This window comes from Salvelinus fontinalis, chromosome 3 (genome assembly GCF_029448725.1).
Source record: "Salvelinus fontinalis isolate EN_2023a chromosome 3, ASM2944872v1, whole genome shotgun sequence".
Lineage (NCBI taxonomy): Eukaryota > Metazoa > Chordata > Actinopteri > Salmoniformes > Salmonidae > Salvelinus > Salvelinus fontinalis.
In genome coordinates, this window is record NC_074667.1 from 71,678,304 (window position 1) to 71,690,688 (window position 12,385).

The window sequence follows — 12,385 nt, forward strand, 5'->3', positions numbered from 1 at the left end:
TCTTTTCTCAGTCCCCAGGTACAGAATAAATTCAAGGAAACGTACAGTGTTATACAGAGTCATGAGTACATGGAACTCCCTTCCATCTTATATAGCGCAAGTGAACAGAAAACCTGGTTTAAAAAAACAAATAAAGCAACATTTCACGGTACAACGCCTCTCCTGCATGTGACCTACTTGTTGTGTGTAGGTACTGACACGTATGTGTAACTGATAGATGCACACACACACACTACAGGTTCATGTTTTTAAATGTATGTAAATTGTAAAGTATTTTGTCTGTAATGTCTTTTCCGTTATGTGTCGAACCCCAGTAAGAGTAGCTCTCACCATTGGCGTCAGCTGATGGGGAGCCTGATAAATCAAACAAAAAAGCTAAGTTAGTACACCAGCCATTATAGCATTAACAGCATTTCTCTGATCGCCATTCCAGATTGAATTACAAAATACTTTGTCTCATGGACTATGTAGAAAAGCATAATTCAAAACTGTAACCTACAACACGGCGGAACATTATGTGGAACTGTTTACATAAAAGCCTCTTCATACCAAAGTTAACCTATTGTTTCATTCTGTCAAAATATGAAACTGTAATATGGTGTACAGCACAGGTCATCAACCGTTTCCTTTTCGAAGACCACTGAGCAAGCTTTCAAGAGTGCCCAATTGAAAAGGTTAACATAAACACTCTCACACATTTGCACACACACGCACGCACGCACACACACACACACACACACACACACACACACACACACACACACACACACACACACACACACACACACACACACACACACACACACACACACACACACACAGCACACATAGCACATTAAGAGGCTGCTCTTTACAATAGCTCCACAGTGTGCTGGTGTTTATGACAGGTAAACCTATTATCATCTCTGCAGTGAGAGCATCTCCAGCACTGCTCAGTGGGATGCTCAGAGGAGAGAGATCCCAGAAATCTGTGAAATACTTCAAACCCTTCAACATAAGCAATAACCCAAAATGCATCTCTCATGAACACCTGTATTCATGGCTACTGTACAGAAACCAGTCATCTGATTGGCTGTGTTAAATTTAATGTTTTACTTTCTTCATGTTGATACAAACGTAGACTTGTCTTTTCTGATTGATGTCACTAAAACAACCCACAAGATAAACACAGTTGGAGGTGATTACACAGTGACTGAAATAAACAGGAGAACTCTCAGGAGTTCAGGACACACTATAGGGTGTCCTGAGATTTCAGTACAGTCAATAGTCTGCCAGTGCCAATCATAACTATTTCCTTACGCAGACAAAGTAAACATCCCTCTTATCTCCTTTAAGCATTGTAGTGTGAAACATAGATTGTTGTAACAAAGGTCTGGCGTGTACCTTGGTCTGATGACGTGCAGAATACTGCAGCAAAAGTACTCGTGACAAAGGTTTTTACTGACCTCTAGTGATGGATTCAAAGACTAACAAGCAGTATGAAATGAGGGGCATTCTTCAGCTCAGAGTTAAATGGGCAATCCCCAGTTCAAACAAAAACAAAGCCGCCACCCCCTACTTGTTTTGGTAAACAACTGAGGGATGGGGCTGGAGAACTTTAACCACTCTCAAAGCTATGAATACAAGGACTGACCATCCATGATATTAAAAGTATAGTTTTAACCATGTTTTGAGGCTATACAGTGTTTGTTTAAAATTACATTGTTTACAAACAATGGAGTAAAACAAGCTTATATTTATGCTTCTGATGGGGTGTGACAGTTGAACTAAGCTCACGAGGCATTTCTAAGTTGTATTTTTTAAGAATCAATGGGTATATACAATATCATTCATTTAGAAGTCCAAAAATGGATGCAGCATCCCAGACTTTCCCTTTAATAAAAGACAGGTTGATTTCTCAAACCGGACAAATGTATATGTTGACTCCCTGAGTATCAATTAGTATTCCTATTATTATATGCTCTGGCATTTTAAAGCTTAGTATTCCTATTATTATATTCTCTGGTAATTTAAAGCTTACTCATTCACAAGGATGGCTAACTGAACTATTCTCTCAGAAGTGTGTCCTTGTGAATCTCAAGGGCTGAGTGGACAGGCAGCCCAATTCACATTTTTCCCACGGCTAATTCGTTTTTTGACAATCACATAAGATCTTTTCACATCAGATCTTGTTCAGACCAATTAGTTAGTGAAAAAAATATTAGAATTGGGGTGCCTGTGTAAATGCAGAAAAGTTGACCAGTTTGGTCAGTGGACACATTTCATACCATAAATCAAATGATCTCCAACACAAATGACCATCTCGAATACTGTGTTGACACATGCAGCACAATTCTGATCTTTAGCCCATTATAGTCAAAAGATCTGATCAGTCAAAAGACCAATAGTGACAAAAAGATCAGTGTGTAAATGTAGCCATAGCAAAAAAGTGAGAAAAATCTGACAAAAAAATGTGATATCCATCCTATTAAACATATTAATGTCAAGCTTAAATCATGGTCATTAATTAGCATAACATATCCACATTTCAGACATTTACATTCATTTGTTCATATTTACAGCTGTGCTTCAGACATGGAGAGGGTTCACTTGTTGTCCCATAAATACAATTTCTCCAACAGAAAACCTACCTTAAAAAAAAAAAATGCATTAAAAGTACACAAAAATATGATATAGTCAAAATTTGTGTACTCACAAGGTGGGGGAAACTCCATTGAAATTCAGTGTCATTGCTCACACAATTGCTCACACATTGCTCACACAAATTTAGTCAATAGTCAATGTTCTATTCCTTCCCAATCCAGTCTCAGTCTCAGTCTCAGTCTCAGTCACAGAACTGCAAGATTCTTTCTGCATACTGCGTGGATAGGAAAGGCCTTTCATCCGTGCCCTCTGACCTCTCTACTGTCCCTGTCCTGGTCCGGTCACTTCTGGTCTGGTCCAGTCAGTTCTGGTGTGGTCCAGTCAGTTCTGGTGTGGTCCAGTCAGTTCTGGTGAGTCCAGTCAGTTGGACATAACGCTGTCTGACTCTGATCCAGAAGAGGCTTCAGCCTCGTCAGCGGAGGTGGTCAGGGCGGGGTAGGGCCGTGGCTGGTCCAGGTTGACGTAGGTCACCTTAAGGCTGATGTAGTGCTCTCCCTCCAGGCAGGACCAGATCTCCAGCACCTCCTGGTCCAGCGTGTGGAAATCAGGCCTGAGCTCCGGCTCTGGGTCCCAGCACTCCAGCATGATTGAGTACCTGTAGAGAAACAACAGCAGCCATCAACAACCAAGACAGAGAAGCTGTAGAGCAATGGAAACCGCCGTCAACAACCAAGAGTTCCAAGAAAAACAACAACCGGCGTCAACAACCATGAGTACCTAGAAAAACAACAACCGCCGTCAACGACCATGAGTACCTAGAAAAACAACAACCGCCGTCAACAACCATGAGTACCTAGAAAAACAACAACCGCCGTCAACAACCATGAGTACCTAGAAAAACAACAACCGCCGTCAACAACCGTGAGTACCTAGAAAAACAACAACTGCCATCAACAACCATGATTACCTAGAAAAACAACAACCGCCGTCAACAACCATGAGTACCTAGAAAAACAACAACCGCCGTCAACAACCATGAGTACCTAGAAAAACAACAACTGCCGTCAACAACCATGAGTACCTAGAAAAACAACAACCGCCGTCAACAACCATGAGTACCTAGAAAAACAACAACCGCCGTCAACAACCATGAGTACCTAGAAAAACAACAACCGCCGTCAACAACCATGAGTACCTAGAAAAACAACAACTGCCGTCAACAACCATGAGTACCTAGAAAAACAACAACAGCCGTCAACAACCATGAGTACCTAGAAAAACAACAAACGCCGTCAACAACCATGAGTACCTAGAAAAACAACAACCGCCGTCAACAACCATGAGTACCTAGAAAAACAACAACTGCCGTCAACAACCATGAGTACCTAGAAAAACAACAACCGCCGTCAACAAACATGAGTACCTAGAAAAACAACAACAGCCATCAACAACCATGAGTACCTAGAAAAACAACAACAGCCATCAACAACCATGAGTACCTAGAAAAACAACAACTGCCATCAACAACCATGAGTACCTAGAAAAACAACAACCGCCGTCAACAACCATGAGTACCTAGAAAAACAACAACAGCCATCAACAACCATGAGTACCTAGAAAAACAACAACCGCCGTCAACAACCATGAGTACCTAGAAAAACAACAACTGCCATCAACAACCATGAGTACCTAGAAAAACAACAACTGCCATCAACAACCATGAGTACCTAGAAAAACAACAACCGCCGTCAACAACCATGAGTTCCTAGAAAAACAACAACCGCAGTCAACAACCATGAGTTCCTAGAAAAACAACAACTGCAGTCAACAACCATGAGTTCCTAGAAAAACAACTGCCATCAACAACCATGAGTACCTAGAAAAACAACAACTGCCGTCAACAACCATGAGTACCTAGAAAAACAACAACCGCCGTCAACAAACATGAGTACCTAGAAAAACAACAACAGCCATCAACATCCATGAGTACCTAGAAAAACAACAACTGCCATCAACAACCATGAGTACCTAGAAAAAGAACAACTGCCGTCAACAACCATGAGTTCCTAGAAAAACAACAACCGCAGTCAACAACCATGAGTTCCTAGAAAAACAACAACCGCAGTCAACAACCATGAGTTCCTAGAAAAACAACTGCCATCAACAACCATGAGTTCCTAGAAAAACAACAAACGCCATCAACAACCATGAGTACCTAGAAAAACAACAACCGCCATCAACAACCATGAGTACCTAGAAAAACAACAACTGCCATCAACAACCATGAGTACCTAGAAAAACAACAACTGCCGTCAACAACCATGAGTACCTAGAAAAACAACAACCGCCGTCAACAAACATGAGTACCTAGAAAAACAACAACAGCCATCAACATCCATGAGTACCTAGAAAAACAACAACTGCCATCAACAACCATGAGTACCTAGAAAAAGAACAACTGCCGTCAACAACCATGAGTTCCTAGAAAAACAACAACCGCTGTCAACAAACATGAGTACCTAGAAAAACAACAACTGCCATCAACAACCATGAGTACCTAGAAAAAGAACAACTGCCATCAACAACCATGAGTACCTAGAAAAAGAACAACTGCCATCAACAACCATGAGTTCCTAGAAAAACAACAAACGCCATCAACAACCAAGCTCATCTGAGATACATTTTTTCAAATTCTTAGCTTACGGGGTAGAAAATGATCCCAGAACCACTTACAGGGCATCAGGGCAGAACTGTGGCTGGGGAAGCCTGCGCCCCTTCAACAGGAATTGAGTGATGTCATAGGGGTCCACTTCAGGATAGGGGCTAGCTCCTCTGGTCAACAGCTCCCACATCAGGACCCCAAATGACCACTGTGAAGACAAGGGGTAAAGAGCTAGTCAAGACAGATCAAGTATACAGAGTATGCTAACTAAGGCCATGTCCACTCACCACGTCTGACTTAGTGGTGAACTTCTGTGTCTGCAGGCTCTCTATGGCCATCCACTTGACTGGCAGCTTGGCCTTCTTGTGGTCCTGGATGCTGTAGTACTCCTTGTCAAACACATCTCTGGCCATGCCGAAGTCTGCCACCTTCACCGTGAACGTTTCATCAAGCCTAAAGAGACAATAGATAATAGATGATAATACAGATATTAAAGATGGGACTGCCAAGTCCTGGATTGAGAAATAGTCTTTATACATTAGATTCAACTTATAATGTCACATGCACTAGTACAGTGAAATGGCTTTCTTGCAAGTTCCAAACTTAACAATGCAGTAATCAATAACAATGTAACACTAAAAATAACATAAGGTAGAACAAAAACACACAATAAATAAAAATAAGAAGAACACGAGAAAGTAAGTAAGCATAATATATAGAGGGTCAGTCAGTTCCAGTACCATATTTACAATGTGCAGGGATACTGGCTCGATAGATGTAGATACTGTATTTATAGGGGTAAGATGACTAGTATCAGGATATATGATAAACGAAGTAGCAGCAGCGTATATGATGATTGTATGTGAGTGGGTGGGTTTAGAGGCAGTAGTGAGTGCTTGTGTGTGTGTTGGCGTGTCCAAAAGGTATGAGTGACAGGGCTGCCCTTGACTTACATGCAATTCCTAGCTGCCAGGTCTCTGTGTACAAACTTCTTCTGGGCCAGGTACTCCATCCCTTTGGCAACTTGCAGCCCAAAGCCAATCAGGTCTTTCACTGTTGGGTTCTGGAGGAGGAGAGAAAGAGTAGCACAGGAGTCGTTGGGGAGATTTCATTAAAACCTCTACAGGATCGGTGGGTCCCCCACGGGACGGTTGAGCTAATGTAGGCTACTGCGATTAGCATGAGGTTGTAAGTAACAAGAACATTTCCCAGAACATAGACATATCTCATATTGGCAGAAAGCTTAAATTCTTGTTAATCTAACTGCACTGTCCAATTTACAGTAGCTATTACAGTGAAAGAAAACCATACTATTGTTTGAGGAGAGTTATGTACTTATGTACTTGAAAAGTGATTAATAAATTAATTAGGCACATGTGGGCAGTCTTGATACAAATGTTTAAACAGAAATGCAATGGTTCATTGGATCAGTCTAAACCTTTGCACATACACTGCTGCCATCTAGTGGCCAAAATCTAAATTGCACCTGGGCTGGATTAATATATAATGGCCATTCTCTTGCATTTCAAAGGTGATGGTACGAAATAATACAAAAACGCATGTTTTTTTCTTTGTATTATCTTTTTCCAGATGTGATATATATTCTCCTAATTTCATTTCACATTTCCACAGACTTCAAAGTGTTTCCTTTCACATGGTTACTTCAGGTCCTGAGCTACAGGCAGTTAGACTTGGGATGTAATTTTAGGTGAACATTTTTAAAAAGGGGTGGATACTTAAGAGTTAATAAAACCAAAGCACTAGTAATCTTCAGTACACTGGTGAAAAAGGTTAAGTATCAGTTAAATCTGGCGATTCTGTCCCTTTACTTTGACAAAGAAAGGCCCTAAAGGCTGACTTACCCTCCTTTCACAGCGTATAAAGTGGCGCAGGTCTCCATATTTCATATAGGGCAGCACCACCAGGGGGAGCCCCTCCTGAGGCAGAAGAATGCCCAGCAGGGACAGAACATTGGTGTGGTGGAACTCCTTCATCAGGATGCCCTCTCTCAGGAATTGCTCCACCTCCTCCAGGGCCGTGATCCCTGAGAGTGAGAGCGAGCGAGAGAGTGCGAGAGAGAGCGCGAGAGAGAGCATTGTTCTACATGAAACTAGCAGGATATACACTCAGCGAATGACTAGCATAGTTGTTTATGGCAAGAGGGCTCAAAATGTAAATAATCAACTTACTGTTCAATGCTTTAACAGCACAGTGGATTAACTGTTGGTTCTTGTTGTCTGTTAGGTAGCCATGGTACACAGTCCCAAAATTACCTGAATAACAACAAAATGACATCAGTGTTTTTGGGGGATATTGCTCTAGTCTAGTTACATACTTGTAAATGAAAAAAAGATGAACATGTGATTGAGTGGAAATAGAAATGGATGGAGTAATGAATTGAAGCTGACTACCAGAAACATGTATCTCCTCTCAGTATCTGAGAAGGTCCCGATTAGTTTGGCGTGACAATGACAATAGGAGTCGGCAAGACAGCACCAACAATTCTGGGACCGGTCTATCCATACCTTTGCCAATGATCTGGTTGCGGTGAATGTTGACCGTGTCGGCTGGGATCAGGACGTCTCTGACCTCCTCCAGGAGCTCAGGTTTCAGGGTGTCCACTGTGATCAGAGGCACGGCCAAGGGGTCAAAGGTGGCAGTGTAGACCAGGCCATGGAAGGTTATCCCTCCTGAGCCTGTCGTCTGGCTCGGCTGGTAGGACAGGTCTGGAGTACAGAGGAAACATTGATGAATGAATATGAATAACAAGATTGATGAATCATAATCAATGATCACATCAAGGGTCTCACCTCGTCTATAGTCACCTGTGGGGGATAGGTCAGGGTTGCTGCTTATTCTTCTGCGGACGGACATCCTTGCTAAACGAGTCTCTACATTGGCTGAAATTTCTAAATCAACACAATTAATGACATTGTCATATACAGTACCAGTCAAAAGTTTGGACACAGAACACACATGGGTAAAGAGGCGTTTGAAAATTTGGCATTGGCGTTGATTGGTTCGAGATGATCCAATGGCTTATGAATTTGTTTTGTACAACAGCCCTCATTTTGACAACCCCAGAAACAACTTCAACTATGGCAGGCTCAGTGTGAAGTATGTAGTGAACATTGAGCAGCGGAAGAGTTCACTTTGAGCCATGAGGCAAATAGTATATAGATCCAGTAATATACAGTACAAGTCAAAAGTTTGGACACACCTACTCATTCCAGGGTTTTTCTTTATTTTTTACTATTTTCTACAATGTAGAATAATAGTGAATACATAAAAAATATGAAATAACACATATGGAATCATGTAGTAACCCAAAAAAGTGTTAAACAGATAAATTATATTTTAGATTTTAGACTCTTCAAAGTAGCCACATTTTGCCTTGACGACAGCTTTGCACACTCTTGGCATTCTTTCAACCAGCTTCATGAGGTACTGTAGTCACCTGGAATGCATTTCAATTAACAGGTGTGCCTTATTAAAAGTACATTTGTGGAATTTCTTTCCTTCCTAATGCATTTGAGCCAATCAGTTGTGTTGTGACAACGTAGGGGTGGTATACAGAAGATATCCCTATTTGGTAAAAGACCAAGTCCATCATTATGGCAAGAACAGCTCAAATAAGCAAAGAGAAACGACAGTCCATCAATACTTTAAGACATGAAGGTTAGTCAATCTGAGAAATTTCAGTGCAGTCGCAAAAACCAGCAAGCGCTATGATGAAACTGGCTCTCATGAGGATCGACACAGGAAAGAAATACCCATAGTTACCTCTGCTGCAGAGGATAAGTTCATTGGAGTTACCAGCCACAGAAATTGCAGCCCAAACAAATGCTTCACAGTGTTCCAGTAAGAGACAAATCTCCACATCAACTCTTCAGAGGAGACTGGGTGAATCATGCTTTCATGGTCGAATTGCTGCAAAGAAACCACTAATAAAGGAGAGACTTGCTTGGTCCAAGAAACAGAAGCAATGGACATTAAACCGGTGGAAATCTGTCCTTTGGTCTGAAGAGTCCACATTTGAGATTTTTGGTTCCAACTGCAGTGTCTTTGTGAGACACAGAGTAGGTGAATGGATGATCTCCACATGTGTGGTTCCCACCGTGAAGCATGGATGAGGAGGTGTGATGGTGCTTTGCTGGTGACAGTGTCTGTGATTTATTTAGTATTCAAGGCACAATTAACCAGCATGGCTGCCACAGCATTGTGCAGCAATATGCCATCCCATCTGGTTTGGGCTTAGTGGGACTATCATTTGTTTTTCAATAGGACAATGACCCAACACACCTCCAGGCTGTGTAAGGGCTATTTGACCAAGAAGGAGAGTGATGGAGTGCTGCATCAGATGACCTGGCCTCCACAATCACCTGACATCAACCCAATTGAGATGGTTTGGGATGAATTGGACTTGCAGAGTGAAGGAAAAGCAGCCAACAAGTGCTCAGCATATGTAGGAACTCCTTCAAGACCTATGGAAAAGCATTCCAGGTGTAGCTGGTTGAGACAATTCCAAGAGTGTGCAAAGATGTCATCAAGGCAAAGGGTGGCTACTTTGAAGAATATAAAAATAAAATATATTTAGATTTGTTTAACACTTTTTTGGTTACTACATGATTCCATATGTGTTCTTTCATAGTTTTGATGTCTTCACTATTATTCTACAATGTAGAAAATAGTACAAATAAAGAAAAACCCTTGACCTAGTAGGTGTGTCCAAACTTTTGACTGGTACTGTACATACTTAGATCAAAGCAAACAACTTCAGATACCTAGTAGATGTGAGCAAATTGAAGATAACATACTACAAGAGTGCAAATGTATGATCTTAATATGAGCCATTTGCTACAGCAGGAAAAATATTCTGCAGCAACAGGAAATGTATATTGTTAAGTGGATTATAATTAATGGAATATTTTTATAGGTTGATGAACTTTTCTCAAATCTGAAATTTCAAAGTGGAAATTACAAACTTCAGAAGCCTATTTAAATCTCAAATACACTACAACTTTAAAATGTCCTACATTGCAGGAAAGTTATCCTGAAACAGGGTTATAAAATTAAGCTCCAATAACTGTACTGGTAGATGAAAGCGAATCCCACGGAAACCCACGGTAATCTCATGGTAGCAAATCCTACGGACAGTAACGGTTCTCACCTTTCTTTTTCTTCCTCACATATTTCATGGCGATGAAAGCCAGGGCAGCGCCAACGCACAATGCAGCAAAGATCCCCATCACCACACCCACTGTGTTGACAGTGTTGCTGAAGAAGACCACAGTGCCCACCTCATAGGCATGCCCATTCACAGACACCTGGGACAGAAACCAGGATATCACTCAGACCTTTGGATCGTTTTTATATCACTTTACTTCAGTACCAGTTTACTCATGGATTGATGGCTTGCTATTAACTTGGGATAGGCGTGCCGCTAGCACCCCACCTCAACAACATCCGGTAAAATTGCAGAGTGTGAAATTCAAAATACAAAATTCGTAATATTAAACATTCATGAAAATCCAAGTATCTTACATTGTTTAAAAGCTTAACTTCTTGATAATCCAGCCGGTTTGTCAGATTTCAAAAAGGCTTTACGGCAAAAGCACACCATGCGATTATCTGAGGACAGCGCCCCGCATACAAAAGCATTACATACATTTTCCAACCAAGCAGAGGCATCAAGAAAGTCAGAAATAGCGATAAAATAAATAACTTACCTTTGAAGATCTTCATCTGGTTGCAATCACAAGGGTCCCAGCTACATAACAAATGGTCCTTTTGTTCAAAAAAGTCATTCTTTATATCCCAAAAATGTCAGTTTAGTTGGCGCGTTTGACTCAGTAATCCACCGGTTTCCCTCGTTCAAAATGCATACAAATGAATCCCGAAAGTTACCAATAAACTTTGTCCAAACAAGTGAAACAACATTTATAATCAATCCTCAGGTACCCTAATATGTAAATAAATGAAAACATTTAAGATGGAGAATAGTATGTTCATTACCGAAGATAAATAACGAAGTGTGCGCCCTCACTCATTGTCCTTGCAGAGTGTACTAGGGGAACAGCACGAGAGGGGGCTCTCAGGACTGGAACACGAGAGACTCCGATCTCTGAATCCTGTGTCTTTGCCAAGGCATTGCTATAGACGTGCAGCCAAATTAGTTTTCACTTCAGAACCTTTTTATGAAATAATTTGTTTTTCTGGCACCACAACACTACAGCCAAAATGGGAGCTCTTAGAAAAACTACAAATTCTAGCTCATTTTTCGAAAAACAAGCCTAAAACTCTTTTTAATGACTGTTGACATCTACTGGAAACCCTAGGAACTGCAATCTGGGAGGTATTGCACTCATATTCCCATAGACAGGCATTATAATGAGTGGTGAGCTCAAAAAAACTAATTCCCGGATGGATTCTCCTCAGGTTTTCGCCTGTTATATCAGTTCTGTTATACTCACAGACATTATTGTAACAGTTTTGGAAACTTTAGCGTGTTTTCTATCCAATACTACCAATTATATGCATATCCTTGCTTCTGGGCCTGAGTAACAAGCAGTTAACTTTGGGCACCTCATTCATCCAAACTTCTGAAAACTGCCCCCTATCCATAAGAAGGTTGGGGGTCAATTCCATTTCAATTCAGTCAAAGTAAACTGAAATTCTAATTCCAATTCATTTAAATGGAATTGACCCAAAACCTGTTTTCTTTCTGACAGCTGTTACTAATGGCCCAGTTTGGTTTACTATAGAAGAGGCATGATAATGGTTAACTAAGGGTTAAGTTCAATTAGGTTAACCATTACAGTAAGTAGAGTAGCTCACCCTGACAGGTGACCCTTCACTGGGGATGACGAGATTCTTGGGGATCCTGCAGGTCAGTTCGTTGTCCAGTACTTGGACACCACAGTCCACACCTCCAATGCTCATTGTAATCTCCATACAGGGACTCACCATGCTCAGCTTGTTGTGCTGCAGAACAAGGCAGAGCAAGACTCATTGTCTCATTGTGGTACTTATTGGAGCCTGGTTATTATTTACTACAGGGGCCGAAACGGGTTAGTTGTAAATTGGTTGTAATGATGTCATTTCAACCAATCAGCTATGTCCGCTGGGACCTAAGAAATC

At 41.2% G+C, this 12,385-nt stretch overlaps 1 protein-coding gene across 2 annotated transcripts in view; it reads right to left on the reverse strand.

The window, feature by feature from the left end:
• Positions 1-1,065: 1,065 nt before the first annotated feature.
• Positions 1,066-12,385, reverse strand: part of LOC129851384 (macrophage-stimulating protein receptor-like) — a 31,520-nt gene continuing 20,200 nt past the window's right edge. The window contains exons 12-21 of one of the 2 annotated variants that reach the window (XM_055917890.1): positions 12,083-12,229; positions 10,416-10,572; positions 8,071-8,154; positions 7,771-7,971; positions 7,435-7,518; positions 7,108-7,289; positions 6,199-6,308; positions 5,533-5,698; positions 5,317-5,453; positions 1,066-3,238 (exon numbers count right to left, since the gene is read on the reverse strand). In XM_055917890.1, coding sequence (XP_055773865.1) covers positions 3,004-3,238; positions 5,317-5,453; positions 5,533-5,698; positions 6,199-6,308; positions 7,108-7,289; positions 7,435-7,518; positions 7,771-7,971; positions 8,071-8,154; positions 10,416-10,572; positions 12,083-12,229 — 1,503 coding nt within the window. In that variant the 3' untranslated portion in view covers positions 1,066-3,003. Of the gene's footprint in view, positions 3,239-5,316; positions 5,454-5,532; positions 5,699-6,198; positions 6,309-7,107; positions 7,290-7,434; positions 7,519-7,770; positions 7,972-8,055; positions 8,155-10,415; positions 10,573-12,082; positions 12,230-12,385 lie in introns of both variants that reach the window. The other variant, XM_055917889.1, reaches the window with a different exon arrangement.